Source organism: Mercenaria mercenaria, chromosome 2 (assembly GCF_021730395.1).
Source record: "Mercenaria mercenaria strain notata chromosome 2, MADL_Memer_1, whole genome shotgun sequence".
NCBI lineage: Eukaryota > Metazoa > Mollusca > Bivalvia > Venerida > Veneridae > Mercenaria > Mercenaria mercenaria.
The window spans coordinates 80,115,683-80,138,534 of NC_069362.1; the positions used below are offsets into that span (position 1 = coordinate 80,115,683).

Consider the following 22,852-nt stretch of genomic DNA (forward strand, 5'->3'; position numbering starts at 1 on the left):
TATATTAAAGTTCATGTAGAATGTCAAACATAATTGAAAACTTTAACGTTGGTAATTAATTAAACAGAGATAATTTAAGATAGTTTTAGTGGTAATCTTCATCGTTTATAGGTTTGTAAAATACCACACAGGCAAACACAGAAAAACTTATATTAGAATTCCTTGGACCCATAACCCTAACCATAGATGCTATGTAATTTGCTTCGTTTTGTTATGCATGCTTCAACATATATTAAAGCAGTACAGAAAGACACATTTTCTTGATATCATTATTATTATTACTCAGCATAGATTGAATATTAAGATTTTATATTTTGTATTATAAGTACACATTTTCGAAAGAGAAATGTTTATTTTAAAAAATACAACACTTTCATAGCGCACGCATGTGGTTTAGATTCAGTCAACTAAAATAAAAATGTATCTGTCAGTGACTATTTTATATGCATTTCAAATGTATTCAGTTGTAACCTGCGATACAACTATTCCTGCGCATGCGTCAATTATACCGGATGTGTCTGAGATTAACTACAACACCTATATCACATATGCCTGTGATCTCGGTTACAATCATACCGATGGTGATGCGACTAGGAGATGCACTGAAAATGCTACGTTCGAAGGAGTAGAGGCAAACTGTACATGTACGTCTTGGTCACTCTTTAACAGATTTTTGTTAAATTAAAAACATACAATCGCCTTAACTAGTTTTGTTACTTTGTAATATAAATTATGATAAAACTATATATAGCATTATGATAATAAATGTAAAGTTTAATATGAACGGTAAGTTTCTACTTTTACTCGTTATAATGTAAATACGAAATCATTTATAATCTAATTTGGCTGGGTTATAGTAATACATTTTGTTATATTTTTTCACAAACATGGTTGTTAGACATTTGTTTCCAATGTTTTCTTTATTTAAGTGATCACTTGCGACCCACCAGATGCTATCAGTGACGGAACATATGAGCCAGTTCTGACAAGCCATGATTACAATACAACCGCGAACTTCACGTGTAACCTCGGATATTATCTTCTAAGCGGAAACCCTATTCAAAGATGTGACGAGAATGCCAACTGGGTTAATGAAAAACCTGTCTGTGAAAGTATGAGTTATTTTACATATTGTAGATATTTCACTGGTGCGATCATAGCTGCAGTATTATATAGTAATTATGGTTAATGTGCTTAATGTATGTTAACAGTTTATAATTCCCCTATTTATAAATTACTGACATATATCATATGTTTTGGTTGAAAGTCGCGTAAATTTTACATTGCACTAGATAAAATACGTTTTTTAGCAACAATATCCCAAATGACAATGTCAAAAAGTTTCATTCTTACATTGCATTTTCTTTTCGTTTTTAAACAAGTACCGGCTTCTGTATTTTGAAATGTCCAGAACTGACGGAACTTTGTTCAAAAGTCTGTTCTATACATAAAGCATGTCGTAACAACTTGTCTAACGTCAGAACGAACTCAACAACGTTAACGTAGTTCATCCATGATCTGAGTCCGCGCTAAAATAGTTTGCACATCTGCTGTGTGTCCACGATATCTTAGATCATATACTGGCGGATAGTATGCGCTACCATAGTAAACACATTGGTTGAGTGTCCACGCTACCGTAGTTCATACACTGGTTGAGTGTTAGCGTTACCCTAGTTAATGCACTGGCTGAGTGCCCACGCGAAGGTATTTCATACACTTGCTGAGTTTACACGCTACCGTAGTTTTTACGCTGGTTGAATGTTCGCGCTACCGTAGTTCATACATTGGCTTATTGTCCCATTGCTGAACTAATGTTATTAATCTTTCCAAGTTTTTTTTTTTTTTGGAAGTCTGGAGTTGACTGCTCCATCGATTTTCTAGATTTGGCTTGTTACATTCAGCACACTATAATTATATTTTGTATAATCTGTGTCAATGTTTATTTAAGTTATGAAGTGTCCGAAGCCGACTGAAGCTTACACTACAGTGTCTCCCAACCAAGTGTTGTACAATTTCAACACCTCTGTTACATCGACATGTTTGACTGGCTACAATATGACAGACGGGGATGCAACACGGACATGTCAACACACGGGTAATTGGAGTGGTACACCTCCAAACTGCACAAGTAAGTTTTGGGTGTTTTTTTTTTATATCAAATTAGAGGTTTCCCTTATTTTACATACATGAAAATAATATTAAACATAGGTATAAACAATGTTCCTTCTGTTCTTCAAATAATATAGATGTTTCAAAATCTTCTGAAACTACCAACTTTAAATACGTTTTAAAGAGAAAGACATAATACTCAAATGAAAATGAGAATTATAGCTACAGGTACCTATAAGGAAAATGATAAAGGGGACATAATTCTAAAAGACATATAGTTTTAATGTAACATCAGTATTCATTCCCTCTATATGTCTATTATGCTTAAGTGGTAAAATAAAAGAATTATCGTCGTTTTTCGAATGTTACTGCTGTAGGTTTCGGCATTGACACAACACTGAAATACGCGCATAAATACAAAAAAAGATAAACAAGGAGAATGTCTTGGTTAAACCACCAAAATGCTAGCAGCAAATTCGCCACAAATCCGTAGTGATTCCTACTGTCTTTATTTTATTATGTATTGTTTACCCTCATTTTATTGATAATATGAAAAAAAACATATATTAACTCAATTTGTTGATTTTGTAACAGCAAATGTTTTGACCTTTATATGTTTCGGTATAATAAAATAGATATTGCATTCCTGAGAGTGTGATATGAAAAAAGTTCACCCATCGAAATAGGAATATAAACCTCGGCTGTCGCCTCGGCCGATATTCATGTTTCTCGGGGTAAAGAATTTTCATGGCATCAATAACTTTCAACACATCACTTGTTTCTTACTTAATCCTTTACGTTTTTGTCTGTATAACTATTTTGTAACAACTGAAATTTGACAAATCGTTAAATGATATAAAAGGCGGCAATATATATTCTATCTTGAACAACAACAGGTTGACCTAGCTTTTCAAAACGAACACGGGGACTTGGGATATTACCGTCTTTCATCTGTTTGGCAATCTCCGTTACACTGATATCAGTGTATTTCAGTCGTTGTTCTTTATTCATTATTTTTTTCAATCTCAGTGTTGACACTGATTTACAAATGCAAACATTTCCATTTTTACTTATTTGGAGAATCTACAAATACTTTTAAGACAGCGTCATAGTCCCAGTCCCAGAGCTCAGACACTTATATTTACTTTTGTGTCCATACTGTTTGGGATTGACAAAAGTAAATAAAAGTAACTGACCTCTGGTCAGTACAACACTACTATGTCAAAATAGTAATGACCGACCTTGACGGTTTAATGGATTATGCAAGTTATATTAAAAGGTGTTAAAATGCAATACTAAATAAAGGTTTGCAAGATTTGTACAACTGTCTACAGGGTCTATTGATGTTGTAAATTCATAAACCAACACAGTTTTGTCAAAACATGTTTTGCTTCTTCAGTTGACAATAAAATACACAATGATACATGAAATACGGAAATGACGTCCATGATAAAGGCAAACTTTGTTATTTATCCATGTTTTATATATTAAATTATTAACAAGATAATGCAACATTTTCAAAAAGTGTACAAATAGTAGTAAGTAATCTAATTGTTTATAATATTGTAACGACTCGAACAATGGGACTTACCATTTTCATGTTTTATAAATGTCATCGATCTTGGCTGTGCTTTGAACTGCTTTAGAGACATTTCCTTGCAAGCTGACAGTAACGAAACACAGAATTGTACACATATGTGTTGATCTACGTAATATGACAGACCAAACTCATATTATACACCTCCATGTTCGTTTTAATCATATCCGAACTCTGTTTACATAAATTTTACCGAGAGACATCCGTTTCGGCTGGTGCAAATTTCATCCAGAAATTGTAACATTTTCCTACATGTGAATCGCTATAGACTTTGCACAATTAACTTACAGTATTTAATTGTTTGTTTAAGACAAGTGTCATCCTTTTATTCAATCCTATTTCTGTGTAAATCACAGTATTTTCATGATACTCTCTGAATTTGTCACATTTCCTGACAGGATATGCATCCTTATTCGCATTGCATTGTTGGACTATTTACCGTTACTAAGCAACATAAATTATCGTTGTCATCTTCAAAGATGTTTAAATCACTTGAACATGTTAGAGTTAACCCAGATGTGCATATTTTGATGTTATTTTCATGTAAACATTTCATAAAATCGCCATTTTTATGATACGGCAGTATTCAGCATAGAATTTAACGTTTTAGGTCACTGTGACCGTTCGGTCACTGTGACCCGTCGGTCACTAACCATTTGGTCAATTTACCCAAAGTAACCCATTTTTACTGTTTTGGTAACCTTTTTTGGGTCACTTTCTCTGGAAAACTATAAAAGGGCCCGATTTTGGCCATCTGCAATCACTTCAGCTCAAGCTTTCAGACCTAAAACCACGTTTGGCTTGTTTCAATAGATTTTCATTAAATGAACACTATGCTGAACATAGATGTAAGAAAGTTGCTCTGCAATCAGAATTTACATTAATTAAAAGCCATTGGTCTATAAAAGCCCTTTTGATACAACATTTAGTAACATTTCTATGAGTTTTATTTGCACAGATGTATTTCATATTCGTTGCTTATTTAAAGTAAAGTAAATAAATGGATTTGTCTAAAATACTGAGAATATAAGTGACTATATTTTTATAGAAGGAATTTCTGTTGCTGAACATTGATTTTATAACCCTGTCAATATTTACAACTTATGGAACGCCAGATCAGTCATAAATAGATTAATCTAAAAGGAGATGTGTATTGAATCTTGCATTTTTGAGCCTTAAATAGTGCAGTATTGTTTTGTGAAACATTTTAAAGTTCATTGTAATTCGCTTTGCTACCTGTAAACTATGGAAAGCCGGAACAGTCATAACCTTAATTTGATAAGTTTGTAATTAAACTGACAGAATTTAACCATCAATAGATGAATACATTTATTATCAAGAAGAATTTGTGATTACATTTGTTATCAGTGAGATGCGTTTGTTTAATGTGTTGACTTCACCTGTATTATCCAGAGAATGATATATTTTCATTAATAAACTTCATTAACTGTTATCCTGAGTCTTATAGTCTGTCTGGTTTAGTTAGTTTTGCGGTACACTGAGTTAACTTGGCTATACCCTATTTGCCCTTTCGACTACTTGAGTAAAGTTTACCCAGAGTTCTACAGTACGCCTAGCCTACCCATCTCCGCAACACCCCTGAGTCGTAACAATATTATGCGCTAATTTATTAAGCAAATATGATATATGCCAGAACTCTCACATATATTATATATTTTTCCATTTTTGGTTGAATTAAAGAAAATGTCTTGCTGCTGAATATTTATGTGTATTGAAACTGTTGCTAGAAAGTACTTGCAATATATAGAACGCCACAGAGCACATAAAACATAAACCTTCTGAGGCAGCAGTTGAAGCTGCGAAAGTCTAAGAGTCTAAGAGTGTATTGTATTAGCGAGAAGAGTCATTTATCCTGTTACTTGCAGTATTTTCGACCCGATATCAGGGTGCCGTATATCTTTCTTGATATACCGTCAGTTGATCATGTGACCAGTGATATACGGTGTCAGTTGATCACGTGACCTTGTGATCGATATTGTTGTCAACATTTTTCAACGAAACCATCATCATTGTGTTGGAAATGTCCGAACTAAGAAAATGAGTGTCAAATAATGAGTTTTTATTCAAAAACGAAGAAGTTATTGCGATTTTGCCGGTAATCACGTCATTATATAAGTGACGTCATTACGAATATTACGTCATTTAAGCGGTTGTCGCACACATATTTTTGTAAAATAAATTGCCAAATATCGGAAAATGAAGTAATGACAAGATAAATAGAATAATAGGTTAGTGCCTAAGATGGAGAAAGTTTATCTGGCTCGGCTCCGGACGTTATCAGGTTCGCCTTCGGCTCACCCGATAACCTCCTCCACCTCGCCAGATAAACTTTCTCATCTACGGCACTAACCTATTATTTTCTATATCTTGCAATTATTGGTATATGTGGGTAAGATTCTGTAGTTTACAAGTAAACTGATGCGTGCATGGTATAAAAGAACTGTTGAAATAGTAAACTCATGAAAATAAGTATCATCCAAAATTTGATTTTGATATCATGCATGAAATGTTTATGGAAATATAAAATTCAGCGGTACTGGCAACTGCTGAAAATGATCGTAAGTTAAGTTTACTGCAAATGTTTTAACTTCTTAATCGTACGATTCTAGTTCTAAGGTAATAAGAATGATAGGAGAATGTCTGAAAATATCATACAATTTCATAGTTGTTGAATGTGCCGCCCCTCCACCTGTAAGTGAATCCTCGCTGAGTCCAAACAAGAATATTTATGTGTATTTGGATACTCTAACATACACATGTGACACTGGATACGAGCTTACAAGCGGAAATGACGTCAGAACTTGTACGGAAACTGAAGAATGGTCTGGATCAGCGCCAAACTGCACAAGTAAGTCAGCCATATTCCACGTATCTGCACTTTTTACAATGTCCGTGATTCATTTTATCAGTTTCTTACATGAACACGAACTGTCCTCATATTGTCTTTGTTCGACTTTAATGCACATTTGAACTGGCCTAAATAATCAAAAATTAGGTCTGTAAAATAAATTTATGTATTCATATAGTTTTATGAGCATTTACTCAAAATATCAAAGGATAAGTAAAATATTTTAGATCATTTAGTGAAACACTGTTATTCAAAAATGTATCTTATTGTAGATATTCATCAGTTCTAACGAAAAACATTGCTTTTGAACAATAATGTTGCGTACTTGGCCTGTTTTGGAATAAAGTTACTCTTCTATAAATTCATATGCTGTTTTTAATGCCACTAGTCTTCGTCGTATATGGAATATATTACAAAGACAACTGATTTACTTTTCAATTTAGTAATCCACTGTCCATTACCTGCTGATGGTGTCAGAAATACATATAGCCCGGCGTTGTTGGACTACGTTTGGAACGACACTGTTGTATACACATGTGATATAGGATACAACCATAGTTCTGGTGACCTGGTATCAAGCTGTCTTCACGACAAAACTTGGTCTGGTACAACACCAGTATGCATTGGTAAACTTGATATTACTCCCTTATTTTATATGTGTTGAACAGTTTCTCATGTTGGTCCAAAATATACAAAATAAATAAAGCGCTAAGAAGTTTTAGCTTGTGATTTTGAACATAACTCTTTAAATTTAATGATTTTTTTTACCTTTTAAAATATATGACAGTTCCTTAAATTCCACCAGTAATCTGTAGCATATAAGAGTTGCAACCTCAAGCGTGTCTGTCGGCAAAAATGACATTGATATATGTTTTAGTAAGCGTTATTTTTGGTTGAATTAAAAAAAAATGTCTTGCTGCTGTAATAATTCGAACCTTGTTTCTCATAACCCTTCAAGGTTAATTTCCTATATCATTTTAATAGTTAAGACATGTTAGATCAAACACAAGGCCTGAATATTGTGAAAAACGCCGCATTTGTGACATCGTCTCACCGTAACAGGTATGGCGGAAACAGCGGTTTAATACATTTTAGTATAAATTGTTTCTCTTTACATGTTATGGCTAGACTTAACATTCGGAATTACATATGAAATGTGTCCTTGATATGAGCCGCGCCATGAGAAAACCAACATAGTGGGTTTGCGACCAGCATGGATCCAGACCAGCCTGCGCTTCCGCAGTTTCTCCAATTCCAAAAGGCTTTGAAAGCGAACAGCATGGATCCTGACCAGACTGCGCGGATGCGCAGGCTGGTCTGGATCCTTGCTGGTCGCATACCCACTATGTTGGTTTTCTCATGGCGCGGCTCATATGCTCTTTTGTTATTTACAGTCATTACATGTGATAAGATAGACGTACCGTATATGACGTTTAACCCGCCCACTGCCGACACTCATGATTTCAATACTACGATTGAGTACGCATGCGTAGACGGATATAATCATAGTTATGGAGACTTGCTTAGAACATGTAACTACACCCGCGAGTGGACTGGAACCCTACCAAACTGCACAAGTTTGTACTTACCTCATATATACATTGTAAAGTATTATAATTCTAGGGATAACTTGAGAGAAAATGTTTCGCTGTCAGTTGTTATCAAGTTTCTATTTATAGACGATATGCACACTGTTTCAGTTATTCTCTAGTCTCTATTTACAGAAGGTTTGCACACCAGATGGAAAATTCAGCATGAAAGGATTGAGTGAGAAATCAAGTAAAATAGTATTATATCTAAGCACCATCTGTACTCGTTATTGGATATTATCAACTTTTTCTTTAAAGATATGTGTATCTGGGGTTTGTATTTTACATATTTTGTAACTTGCTTTTTATTGCCACATAAGCTACTTTAAGAGGACTTGTATATCTTAAATTTTTCATATACAGATGTACAGTTAAGATTAAGAGAAATTACGGTTGTATGCTGTTTAAATCAGCAAGTATTTAATATACACGTAGAACATCCCCAGTGTGTATATCATATATACATAGATGTAGTACATATAACATGCTTGGCCATTTAGAGCTTGATACTAAATATACAGGTAGTAGACATGTAAGTACAACTAGCAACTTCCGTCCGATAAAGCTTTCTTCGTGTGTATGTTCGACATTCTACAGCTGTTTTGGGAACCAGCTACATTAACAGCCAAAGAATGCAGAAATAGCAGACGACAATACACAATCGCACGGAATTTGAAGAGGGGTATTACAGGTCTGCTACCTTTATTTTGCATACACTAGTTTATTCAGTATACATTGCTTAAAATATATACATTCAATATATAATCTAGAGCGGTTTTATTTTTAAAACAAATAGAATGCTTTTAGACATGACAGCGTTTATAAAAAGGACAAGCATACTTGTCTTTATATTTAACTGCTGCAGGCGTGGTAAGGATGTAGTTTTACGCATTTGCAGCTATGTGCACTTAAATTAGCTGATAATACGTATATTCCGATAAATGTAATATAGTCATTTTAGTTTTATTTTCGCGCCAATGCACCAGCAAGCAAATCGAGTCATCGTCGATTAGTGTTGACGACGTGTATTCAATATTTGTCACACTAAGAATTCGATGAAGTTTGAACCATAAAATCATAGGAAGAAGGAATTGTTTGACATAAAAATTAAACAGCTTATAAAACATGTAGGCTATATTATTCTTAAAAACGATTGTCAATTGACTGAGGTATGAATAAAGTCCGGGAAAAGGACAACATAAAGGAACTAAACATCTGGGCAGTTTATCACAAACTCACCACTTATAAACTATTTCGAACTATTGCATTTCTCCTTTTTAATACATTTGCAAAATGTCCCAGTGCTGACATTTCATATTACTAGGTTAAACATCTTTTTACAGCTAAAACGGCTTTAGTAGTGTTATATAGATGTAACTAAGATGTTACAAGTATGTTACATGGACTTTACGTATGTTACATTTCAGTGACATGCCATTTTTAGTCATTCAGCAGCTCATATCAGAAGAACAACTTGTGTTCTGCTGAAACTTTATTTAAAGTACTAATACAATTTCAGTGAGCTTAGCGCAGCTGCAAAATTCACGTCTATGCAAAGTTTCGTTCTAGTCTGTGCAAATTGAACAACGACAGAACATAAATGAGATATTTCTTTAATCTAAAAGTATACGTCGTTATTTCAGACTTTAAACCGTTGATACATATGGACCCTGCATCGTTACACCCCGCAGACATACAAATACGGTCAATAAGCAACATACTGGGCAAAGCTGTGTCAAATATTAATATCATGTATGGCGCCTGTCACTAATCCCAATTCATTTGTATTTTATTTACCATTATTTATATGTATTTTCAGTCATTACTTGTGACCCCCCTGATCCCATCGCGCACACATTCTACGTGCCGAATAATCTGACCGAGCACGACTGGAATACCTCTATTAATTACTCGTGCGACCCGGGCTATCATTACGTGTCAGGTGAAAACATATCTACCTGCAATGAAAGTGGTGCATTCCCACCCTCGGATATAGACTGCTCAGGTACGTTGTCATGCATAATTATCACGCCAAAGATGGATTTATTGCTCTTAATTATGTAATCAAGTTTTATCCTGGTTATCGAAAATAAGAGAGAAATATATTGCATCAACGTTTGCTTTCAAACTGTGGCCATGTTCATGTCTGTAAGCCTAAAGTCTGCACTCACTATTTCGTAAAAATTAAAACTTATACTGGGTTTCGAACATTCAATGTCAGTTTATACCTATTTTATTTCTCCAGTTCATTAAGTATTTGTGAAAAATATATTCAGGAATTTGACAGAAAATATCTTAGCGTGCGGTTGTTTTCTGCTTAAAACGTATATTGATTTTCGTAGTCATGTAATATTACCTGCAAAATTCGCAACTTTCTCAAAAAGGAGTGTTTTCTGCAGAATTGTGATATCTTATAAATAAAGGGGATTACCTCTAAGTGTAAGTCATGTTCAAATATAAATGATGGGTAAGACTTAATATTCTGTGACCTAAATCTCATTGTAGCCATACGCTCTGTGATCAATTCTAATTCATCCGTTTAGGGATTTTCATGATAAATTAAAACAAACCAATCCAATTTTAGCGAATGAAATCGCATAAAATGTAATAAGTCATCTTTATGAAAGGTTATACATGAAGATCGGTAAAAAGTTTGATATTATCAAAGTAGTTCCGAAAACACAAGGATCGACTTCTACGTTCAATAGAAGTTTTATCTGAATTGTTCAAAAACGCTTTTATAAAGATTTTCTTACTGTGTAACTTAAGACTGTAAGTTTAATTTCTAAAACTTAACGAAATGCATTTTAGACTATCACTATGACAATTTATCTTTAAGATGCAGGTCCTCGCGCACAGATTGTCGTCTTAAGTTATATTCTACAATTGTACTCTATCTGGTTTCTGAATTATTACTATGAAGAGAACAATACATTTTAGTAAAGAGTATATCGTGCAATTGTGGTAAATTACTAAGGTTGCAGAATTTTAAAGTAAATTTCAGTTTTAGTCGATGACATCGTATAAGTCAATTAGAGTCTCACTATGTATTGTACTTGCTATTTAGTTCAATCTGGTTTGAATTTTTTATTTACAATTTATTGTATATCGGCTATATTTGCAGTTCAACATGAGATAACAATTAGTTCATCCGAGCCTGCTGTAACTTGGTTTAACACAACCACCAACGAAATAAGCACGGTATTCGATTTTGACGGAATGTGTGACGTCACCATAACATGCAATCCAGATCTGATAGATGTAAGCCACGTGAAAAGTGGAAACGAAATTATCATGACAGTAAAGCAGACGGCAAGCACGCAGTTAGATGAATATGTTTGTACCCTTTCTCCTTTTCGTGGTGAAAGGACTTTTCCTGACATCAGTAGGGACGTATTTTTTGGAGACGAAATTCTCGGTTTTCAGGTAAGTGTACAAATATAATAATCATGTTAAAGACAATGTTTATCACGCTACAATAATTACACATTTATTGAGATACTACTTAATCACTTAATGTCAAGGTGGCATGTTCTTATACTAAAAATGGTAAACTGGAAAAGCATGAGAATTAGACATTCAGCCATCTGAAAATTCTGCAAAAATGAAAAGTTTTCTTATTTAGTTCTGTGTCATCACAATTACTGTGCATAAACCTTAGCATGCAGGAACTAAAGGTTAAATATAAATATAGTATGTAAATATAAGAGATATGTTTTACAGTAGTTCCATATAACTCGTAACACGTTCGATTGATGCTCATATAGAGTTGATAATCTAAATGCTATAATGACATATAATGTCAACATACAGTATTAACTTGAATAAAGCTGTGTTTTCTTGTTTGTTTGTTGTACTGTCTTGTCTACTGACCATATTATCTTGTACAGTATTAACTTAAGCTGTTTAAAGCTGTGTTATTTTGCCCGTTTGCTATAATGTCCTGTCTACTGACCATATTATCTTGTCGGACATCCCACCCTCGGTCCCGGCGTTCCATAAAAACAAATAGTTCTTCTTTATGTACTAAATACACAAGGCTTTTATTGTTCGTCACAAACACTACCAAAATAGAATGGAAGGCGTTCCATTATCCAAAGAACCGCAATAATGTTGATCTTGAAACTGAACAATATGTATGCATGTAATAATAATTTGAGCCGTGCCATGAGAAAACCAACATAGTGGGTTTGCGACCAGCATGGATCCAGACCAGACTGCGCCGCGCAGTCTGGTCAGGATCCATGCTGGTCGCTTTTAAAGCCTATTGGAATTGGAGAAACTGTTAGCGAACCGCATGGATCCTGACCAGACTGAGCGGATGCGCAGGCTGGTCTGGATCCATGCTGGTCAGTGGTCACAAAGCCACTATGTAAGTTTTCTCATGGCGCGGTTCATATGTTGTTGTAATCATGTGCTTAAACCCTTGCTGCTATAGTAGTGTACGCTTCAGAAACCGTAACATGGCCGATTTATTGTGAGCTTGTTATTGCATAAAATGCTTTTATATATGAAGTGCTTATTTATGTAATCCAAATTCGGTACCATATTTGTGTTATCAGTATTGGTATTGTTTTATCCATCAACTGTTTACCTTGCTGTGCATTCCTAACACTGGAATTGCTCTCTAAATCGGACAGTGTGCCTGGCCTCAATATAATCCAGTGTAGGAAACAAATATAAGTATGTATGTAATAATATTTAATGTGAGTTTCGATCTACAACATTTACAGGCGTGGCTAGATCATGCTGAGACGTACTTAGAAGTTGGAGAAACTTATCATTTCGAGGCCAGTGCCACACATGGCTCAGATATCTCAATACTTTGGGCATTTGAAGATAATGTAACACAAACTTTTACATATAGTGAAGACTTCACTTACATGGATTTCAATCACACATTTAACAGGTTAACACAGAAAATTGCAAATTGATGTAAATTTAATTTCAGGATTTTAAAACTATTGTAACGTAATAATTTTCTTGATCTTTACAAGGCACTGTTTCACGTTTCGTAACATTTAAAGTATTGTTCACTACAATTTTATTAAATATAGAGGATGATATATATGCTTATCTTTCTATCAAAATATTCGTTTTTAAACATATTTTCTAAACGTTTTTAACCAGCCCTTGGACCAATGTTACTGTAAGTGCGAGCAACGCTGTCAGTAATGCATTTGCAACCGTCCCCCTGACAGTGATTTATGCTTTGAATGGGATCAGCTTCAATGTAAGTAATAACAAGCGAACGACAACCCAGACTGCCCAGTTTGAACTCGATTTTGATGCCGGAACATTGATTTCTATGGGAACAGTTAACATTACAATGACATTGCACGACGGAAACGCACCTGTAAACATTATTGTTGACACCGAGGAAACATTACCACCGTCACCGCTGTTTCAGGATGACGTCATTTATGATATCCAGGGAAATTATAACGTCACAGTTGTTATTGAAAACCCCATATCTTCCATGGTTCTGTTTAAGAACATGCAAATATGGGATAAACTGAATGGCATAGACTTGGAGTGTATGACTAACTGTCCGATAATAGTAACGAACACACAGACGAGACTGGAATTTACTGGTGTACCTCGATCAGGATTCGAATACTCTATTGATATGAAAGATTTGAATGGAACAGTATTTCAGAATTTCAATTCTTCTATCTTGTATGAATTGTACAGTTTGTCTTATTTTAACCACACTTACACCAGTCCAGAAAATTATAGTGTAGAGTGGAACGTTTCAAACGGCAGATACTCTGAAAATGGGATAAGATGGATCGTTGTGCAAAATGAACTCACTGACTTTCAGGTACCAAAACTCGAAACACTGGATTTTTATTCCCCTTTTTTACACATGATATATCTTTAAGTTCGTTTTGCATGCTTTCGTTTTTATTGATATTATAAACATAATCAATATTTTCTTTAAAGTGTGAACACAACAAACTTAGTTATGCTGATGCGGGCCCTTGTTATAAGTGTCAGCAAAGTGACACATTGGTATGGATTTTACTGGCCTCACTGCGCAAACCGATTTAACGTACATAATTGTAAAGGATATGTTAGTGTGACCCTACCAATTTTACTATTAGTAAACTCTTAAAGGTAATGGAACCGTAATAATACTCGACCACTGCCTTGTGATAATGTATTCTTGTTTGGCAGTTCGGAGTAAATATAGTTCGGCGCGCGCATGCCGGAAAATGCCGAAATCGCGGTAATTTGCTGTTTGTCAATACAGGCCCGTTATATCAAATGGTATTCTATTGAAATGACAACTTGAAATGTGTGAAACCGTAACGTGTCAAAAACAAGCTACTGGAATCATAATTGAAGGTTCCGTAATGGTCGAGTTATATCCAAGTTAATTTGACCTGGGCAAGAGTAATTCAGAATAAAGTTATCTGACCATACTATAAACTAGTGAACTTTTTTGTGCTTTGAAAGTTAAAAGATGTCACAAAAAGTACGAATATAAGTATAATAAAAAAATGAAACAAGAGATTAAAGACAGTTATTGCAATATAAACTCGCGTAATAATATAAACTGCATTTGAATAAATTTGACCCGATAAGTTTTTAGACGATCGTCTTTCATTTTCTTGCATGTGATATTTTTACCTGTAAGATTTATGAAAACTTTTAAGGGACCTTCCGAACAAATATGATATTAGGATACTTTCGTTTTGTGTTTATTTCAAAGCACACAGTTCCGAAATATTTTTTATGCTCATCTCTTTCGATATTCACTGGATTGTAAATCAGTAAAGGTAAATAAACATCCCCGGCCTTGTGCATAATTTCTGTTTGTTTGCTAAATGGGTATAATGCACCTGTCAATATTTTGCCCGCCCAGGGGGGCGGCGGGCCGACCCGGGGGAATTTGACATTTCAAAAATTTTGTTGTCTAAATCCCCACCCTAGGGACAACCTTTTTTGTCTAAATCCCACCCTAGAGTCTGGTTTGTACATCAAATGTTTGTCAAATTCCCGCCTGTCGGGAATGGTCTTCTGTCTAAAGTCCCGTGTATGCCAGCCCCCCCCCCCCCCCCCCCGCCCGGGCGGGCAAAATATTGACAGGTGCATAATACTATTAAAATTCGGCGCTGCTTTGAATAAAATGTTATATTACATTTAGGCATTGTTCTTTTTGCTTGCACAATATATTTGTATTTGCATGCACTTATTATTAAAAACTTGTTCTTGCTTGAGCAGACAACTACTTTAATACCTGTTATAATATGTCATATTAGTTCTTGCTTTACACCTATAAGCTTGTATTATCATAGGCATTTTACGAAGACGCTGAAGCGGCATTTGACATTTTAAATATTACACTAAAATGAAAAAAGTATCACCGCTTTAGCGACTGCGTACATTTGATTAAAAATGATCTTATTATAAAAGCGTATAATATACTATACCAGCTTCATAGTTTTATTACTGTATTGCATGTTTAGCTAATATAACCGATAGATTTTAACTTAGTACACGTTATTACAGCGTTTCTTGACTGCGCGTAACAATATTATCAAAACTCTTTCTTTCCTAGGAATATAACAATTTACTACTAGTTTAATATAATCGGCTTTATAAATATACAATGTATAACACATTGTTTTGAACCATTAGCACTGAAAGTATTAAATACATCTTATAAGAAACAGACTGTAATAACTAAAAATTAGACTGAAATATTTTATGTGCTTACATTGATAATAAAATACTTGTTCTTGCTTATAATGGAAAACTGGCTACTTTGTTATGTTTGTATTGCAAGTTTAGCTTATATAACCGATAGCTTTCTTAGTCTCATTTTATACTTGTTAAAATGTAGTAAATAAATAGACTCTATGTTCGTTAATCTGGTATCTTCTGCAACTACTGACTGTGTATAGTTAGAGTACTATATCTATATTTTTAAATGGAATAAAATAATAATATGACTGTTATCAATTGTAAAATTTAACATGGCTTAACCTGATTCTATACATGTACATGTACTTGGAGTGTTGAAGTTAATATTACAAAACAAATCTAAGCTCTGACTAAAGCCTGCTAATGGATCAACATACGCCTAATTAGAGAATTCTGTATAATATAATATGCAAAATAGAAAAACATATCGACTTATTGATATTGCAGGCATTTTTAGATCACACGATGATATATTTGGCTGTTGGGGACACGTATAATTTCTTTGCAAATGCAACATCGGGGACAAATATGTCTCTTGACTGGCAAATGGAGGAAAACATAACAGAAACACAGACATATTCTGGAGAATTTTCAATTGGTTATCTGGCGTATGCTTTTACTAAGTAAGTATATATATATATATATATATATTATTATTATATTTACTAAATCGACTATGGTGTAGAAATAAACTGGGAAACAACTCTGCGTATTATTTTTTATGTTATCATTCTGCTTTCATTATGCAATTAAGGGTAATGATGATGCAGTCCTTTTGTTCTACATTTCACATCGTTTGTAATGTCTTATTTACCAAACGTGATTGAGCTAGATACATAATACTGATTTAAGTCAATATGTTACCTGCATAAGAGAGATTATATGTGTAAGTATATGTGCATTTGTAAATTTCTTGAAAACAAAGTCATGTGCTCTGAAGTGAGTATGTTTGATTGAATGCACGAAGAACACACTGAAATGCAACTCTTAACCACCCAGTATGGTAAGATTGCAGCTTACTAAATTATTTTTTTCTCGGGTCTGTTCGTAAGAAGTCGTATTATGCATATATCTGGCACACTCATCTACTTGTGGACTTGATCTTTACTTTATTGCTGGTAACTATTAAACAAAAACATGTTTTACTCTAAAGAAATATGCGTCATCCGATATGATTAATGCACCCGTTATTTTGCGTGCAAATGAAAAATCATAAACCTGCTATTCAGACGAGTTTAAAAGTAACTGAAATAAGTTCATTTCGTCTGTCTAGATGATGGCCTAATTAGCCACATATACGTTTAAACTTAATATTGATATATTGAGACATATGCTGTTGTGACTAATTATATTTTCTGTCTGTAAATTATGGTATGCGAGTAAAACAGTTCTTGATTTTAAAAAGACATATTTCGTTTCGCAGGCCAAAGCATAACATCTCAGTCATCGCCAGGAATCTGGTCAGTTCCCAAACAGTCGAAGTGGCAGTTGAAGTATTCTACAAAATAAACAACTTCAAGTTCTCCGTCGAAAACACATTGGGAAACACAACTGAACCCGTTGAGTTTGATCTTTATCTAATGCCAGTAGCTAATTTACCAATGAATGACGTGAACATCTCTATCAATTTCAAGCACGGCAATTTTGTAACCGATGACATTTCAATTGATGAAGCATATGGAGTGGATAAAAGTCACCTCTACAATCATTTGTTTGATATGCAAGGTAGTTTTTCGGTAGAAGCTAGACTTACAAGCATATTAGGTTTTGCAGACTATAGCATAGACATGAGAATATGGGATACTCTCTTACCTATGGAGCTAGAATTCATTAATGGATTTGGAAAGTACATCATCACAAATACAGTTGCTGAGTTCAATTTTACAAATATTCCAAATTACGGATTCAAATACACTATCGATTATGGTGATGGGACCTCGGAATCGAATGTTGATGATAGTATTTTATATAATAAATATAATCTCCCTTTGTTTACGCACGTATACACAAGTCCCGGGGTGTACATTCTGCGCTGGACAGCGGTAAATGGGGAACCGATCTACAACCGAGCAGAACACTTTGCTATTCACGTACAGAACAAGGTACCAGATACTGGCTATACTCATGAACCTTTAGGAAAGAAATATCCTTGGTCAGTTCTACAAAATATGAGTCTGAATTTGAACATTACTTTGGACGTAGGTGTTCCCGAACCCACAAATGCTACCTGTATATTTGATCCGGACGATGGTACAGGCACCGTTGAAGATCTTACCTATGACAACTCATTTTTCCAACGTTCTCACGACTACCATACAGAGGGGTTTTTTAACGCGACGTTTAACTGTTCCAACAACGTCAGTAACCACACATACACATTTGACATAGAAGTAAGAAAATACGTGGCATCGGATCTGTCGCTTGTATTCCACAATTATGTTCCTCTGAATGTTTCTGACACCGTTGTTGTCTATTTTCATATTGACAATGGAGGTTTTGCTCTGATTCCCTACTTTGTATATTTAGACTTGGATTATGGAGACGGGAGCACCTCCAGAAGACGCCGTTCTCCGGTATTATATGACAAAACAACTTATAGTCACTTGTACTCAGAACGTGGCAATTACACTGTAACCGTATTTGTAGAGGCTCAAATCTCTAACACAACAAACACAATTGCTTACTCTTTGCGACTAGGTTTAATGTATTTTGAATACAATACTACCGTGCAATTTATTGACACAACATATGTTCGATACACAATGTATGGCGTGAAAGGAACTTCAAATTACACAATAGATTTTAACGACACTACTGCTGATGGACAGTGCAGTTCTTCTGGTTTCTCCAGCTGTGACATCCATCATTTATGTCCCGAGTATGGATACCATCTTGTGCAGGTTGTTGCAACTAATGGATCATTCATAGAGGTGGATAATATGAACATGACCTGTGATAATCCAATCGTTAATATCACCACCGATATTCCTTACACGGTTGCCATTCCAAATGGTACAATAGACGCAAAGTTAAGGATTAAAGAAGACGACTTGTACCTTCCAAAGCTCAACTGTAACTGGAATATGGGTGATCCAATAAGACGTGAAACGTACGGACCCATTTCGCAAGAGGTGACATATGCAAGTCCTTTTCTATTTAATTTTCAGTATATTGCACTAGGAAGACACACAATCACTATTGACTGTTGGAATTTGATCAATGACACAAGACTTGAAACGCAGATAACAGTTACCAACAAAGACTTTCTGTTCACCGGCGTCTTTGACAGGTTTTACTCACAGGAAGATTCACCTATGTACATTTCGTCTATGCTTGATACCGAAATATTCAGTCGTTTGGAAATCGTGGCTAGTTCAGCAGAGAAATCTCACACAAATCTTTGGAAACTCAATGTATCTGTAGGGGAAACAAAACCAAACCGGCACGGTTTACTGTTCACACGTGGTCTTGTAGAGGAAGACAAATACTACATCATCCTCCAAGTTTGTTTCAATGAAGAACCAAACAATTGCATTTTTGAACCTACTTATGCCAAATTTGTGATGCCACCACCTCACGCTGAGATAGTTGGAAGTAAACGGAGATACATCAAAAGAGGGTCTGTGACAATTGATGCTTACAGTTTGTCATTTGACCCAGTATTTCCAGACGTTTCAAATCTCACTTTCGGTTGGTCCTGCATCAGGTAACTTTTCGTACTTTTGTTCCAAAGTTCGAAAATATCAGCTATAGCGTATTTACAACTTTCCAAACAGAAATGTCGCTTCTTAACATAAATATACTTAACGAAATTTTATAACGGATATCTTTCATAATTCAGATAGTATAGTAAATTTTTCACATGTTCAGAGCATTATATCTCAAATAACATATTCAAATTCAAATGGAAATTCTATCATATTGCTGTGTCGTTTGTTTTGGAAACAGATAGATATATGAGCCATGCCATGGGAAAACCAACATAGTGGGTATGCGACCAGCATGGATCCAGACCAGCCTGCGCATCCGCGCAGTCTGGTCAGGCTCCATGCTGTTCGCTAACAGTTTCTCCAATTCCAATAGGCTTTGAAAGCGAACAGCATGGAACCTGACCAGACTGCGCGGATGCGCAGGCTGGTCTGGATCCATGCTGGTCGCATACCCACTATGTTGGTTTTCTCATGGCACGGCTCATATGTAATTAACAAATGAAAAAAAAATCGTTAAAATGTAGGAAAAACATGAAAACATGATGCAAATATACTCGTTTATCTTGCCAAATCTTATGTAAAAAAAAGATTTCTCTTGAAATTTGATAGTCCGATTTTACTGAAATTTTGTTATGTGTGAGGACATATGAGTAATCCCATACACGTGTGCTTTTAGTATGAAAGATATTATAAAACATATCGATAGGACGTTGTAAGTTAAGATTTGCTTCCAGTTCAGGAAGTAATATCATAAATTGCAATCATTTTTTTTTTGTTACAAATGCTTGATGTGTAAGAAATTACAAAATCTCACTAAATTAAAACGACCGTTGTAAATCTGAAAGATTCATCTACATTTTTACTAGTCAGAAAACTAATTGTGTTACTTTCCTAACTGGATGCAAATTACACTAGTAATGATTTTCTTGTTCGGGAAGTTGGGAAAACCCATAGGCTGTTTTTTTTCCATATGAGACAGTTCACGGACTGATGGTAGCAAAATTAGCGTCGTGTTAATAAATGTGTAATAAATGTACGTGGAAAGTATATGAGCCGCACCATGAGAAAACCAATATAGTCAAGTGCGACCAGCACGTATTAAGACCAGCCTGCGCATCCGCGCAGTCTGGTCAGGATCTATGCTGTTCGCTTTCAAAGCCTATTGCAATTAGAGGAACCGTTAGCGAACAGCATGTATCCTGACCAGCCTGCGCGGTTTTCTCATGGTGCGGCTCATATTTTGGTTTTAGTGAGCATACTGATAAGAATGAAATAGTTTAAGTAATTCAATATGATCCTGAATTTTGTAGGTCATGTCTAACATTTCTTATATACATGCACGTTTAGGAATAATAATAAATAATGAATAGTTTTAGTAATTTAACATATTTATGAAAAAGTTTAATTGTGTATTTATGTAAATCATCTATCTTTGTTACTATTTTGAGAGAATCAACTAAACATATACGATTTGAATTTCAATAAGAATATAATTACATATTGCTGTAATTTACATTGATGCGTCAGAATTTAGTTTAGGATTCATTGGATACTTGACGTGTTGAAATTTGAACGTAACCAAGTCATAGAAAGAAAGAGTTGTTTTTAAAATTACATGAAATTTGAACAGCTTATAAAATAAGTACACTATTCTAAAAACCAAGTGTCTATTTACTGGATGCTTGAATTCCCGAAATGGGACCCCAGATTTCCAATTTCAATAGTCGAATATCAATCGAATCCTTAATATCTTTCCAGTTAGGATACAATGGAAGTACATTTTGAAATTAACTGAACTTTACATCTTTCCTATTTCGATGCTACGGAATGTATTTTAGAATACATTGTAATTTTCATCTTCTATTTACGACTTAATAGAGCTTTATTTGTAATGCACATATTCAGGTTTTGGTATAATAAAATTTATTTTATAATTAACTGCAATTTACATATTTCCAGTTATGACGCAGCAGACTTCGATGAAGCAGCTGACAAGTTTGCATCAAATGCAAACGGAAGTTCATGTTCATACACTGAATATTCTGCTGGTGTTTTGACGCTAGATACAAGTGCTAACCCTACAAAATCACACTATGTTGTTACAGTTACGGTTGACAATAACAGAGGAATGGGTGCTACATTCACTCAGATTTTAGCCGTTGAAAACTATGAACCTCTAACCATCAAGTGAGTTGAAATTATGTTGATATTTCCGAAATGAATAAATAATGATAATTCGAGAAACTGTTGATGCCCTTTGTGTTTTTAACGTTTTTAGTAAATAATTGGAAAATTAGAGTGAACTATATTTCACAGCTTTAAAGTGAATAATATCAATTATAGGTTCAATTGTAAAAACTGTGTATTATTGAAATGGAATAAACAGAGTACAACACTTGTACATTGTACACTAAAATAAATATGAAATGATAAAGAATCTGATCATATATGCATAGTAATAGTTCAGCGAAGCAGAAAGATGACATCTAAAATCGTTTATTTTTAGTGTTACATTTTTTTCTGATCCGTTGTGATCTCGCGGAGTCCGGTCATTGTTATGTATAATAGAATTTCAATTTTGCAGGTTCTAGTTTTGCACATTTCCTTTCCTCCCCTGGACAGGCTTAGTCAAACCGAGCCTTGCATTAGTTTGCTTGGTGCGCCCTGTGATTCAAAACGTTTATTACCTATCACAGTAGCACTGTTTAAGTGTAGTGTAATGTCTTGTTCTTTAGCATCACAAAGTCCATCTAATGTTATGTATGATAGAGTTCCGTTTTAGACGGTGCTAGGGAGCTTAAAACGTGTTGCATATTTCATTACCTCTCAAGAACTAACCAATTCACACTAATTCCGGTATAGATTGTTCGATGGTGTCCTTGGCTTCCAAAGGAGCTTATTATAGATTTTATCATTTCTCCAACTTCATTTCAGATGTAAGATAAATTGCCTAGCGAAAGTGGCGAGAAGCTCTAAACTTCAGTTGATACCAAACCTTTCCAATAACTGCCCAGCGACCTTTACATGGACTTTAAAGAAGTATTCAGGATCAGTGTATGAGGATGTAAACCTTGCAAGTGTCGCATCTGACGCCGGTAAGTCATGCCGTCATGTATGATATGGAAGAAAACAACATGATTATGTATGGTCATAGATATTTGGAAGTAATCAATTTGAAATAAAAATACTTGTAAGACATGTTCGTTTATTTGATGATTGGAAATGATTCTGTTGTAAAGGACCGACTTTATCAAGAAAACAAGCC

The 22,852-nt window shown here is 34.7% G+C and overlaps 1 protein-coding gene across 4 annotated transcripts in view; it reads left to right on the forward strand.

Annotated features, from left to right (window-relative positions):
• LOC123564401 (uncharacterized) overlaps nucleotides 1–22,852 on the forward strand; it is a 105,360-nt gene that overhangs the window by 40,341 nt on the left and 42,167 nt on the right. Inside the window, exons 8-21 of one of the 4 annotated variants that reach the window (XM_053537039.1) lie at nucleotides 465–644; nucleotides 930–1,112; nucleotides 1,949–2,128; nucleotides 6,393–6,575; nucleotides 7,019–7,201; nucleotides 7,970–8,152; nucleotides 9,984–10,169; nucleotides 11,289–11,590; nucleotides 12,898–13,073; nucleotides 13,295–13,988; nucleotides 16,325–16,500; nucleotides 17,301–19,583; nucleotides 21,547–21,774; nucleotides 22,522–22,682. In XM_053537039.1, coding sequence (XP_053393014.1) covers nucleotides 465–644; nucleotides 930–1,112; nucleotides 1,949–2,128; nucleotides 6,393–6,575; nucleotides 7,019–7,201; nucleotides 7,970–8,152; nucleotides 9,984–10,169; nucleotides 11,289–11,590; nucleotides 12,898–13,073; nucleotides 13,295–13,988; nucleotides 16,325–16,500; nucleotides 17,301–19,583; nucleotides 21,547–21,774; nucleotides 22,522–22,682 — 5,298 coding nt within the window. Of the gene's footprint in view, nucleotides 1–464; nucleotides 645–929; nucleotides 1,113–1,948; nucleotides 2,129–6,392; nucleotides 6,576–7,018; nucleotides 7,202–7,969; nucleotides 8,153–8,254; nucleotides 8,438–9,983; nucleotides 10,170–11,288; nucleotides 11,591–12,897; nucleotides 13,074–13,294; nucleotides 13,989–16,324; nucleotides 16,501–17,300; nucleotides 19,584–21,546; nucleotides 21,775–22,521; nucleotides 22,683–22,852 lie in introns of those variants that run through there. The other 3 variants (XM_053537040.1, XM_053537042.1, XM_053537041.1) reach the window with 3 other exon arrangements.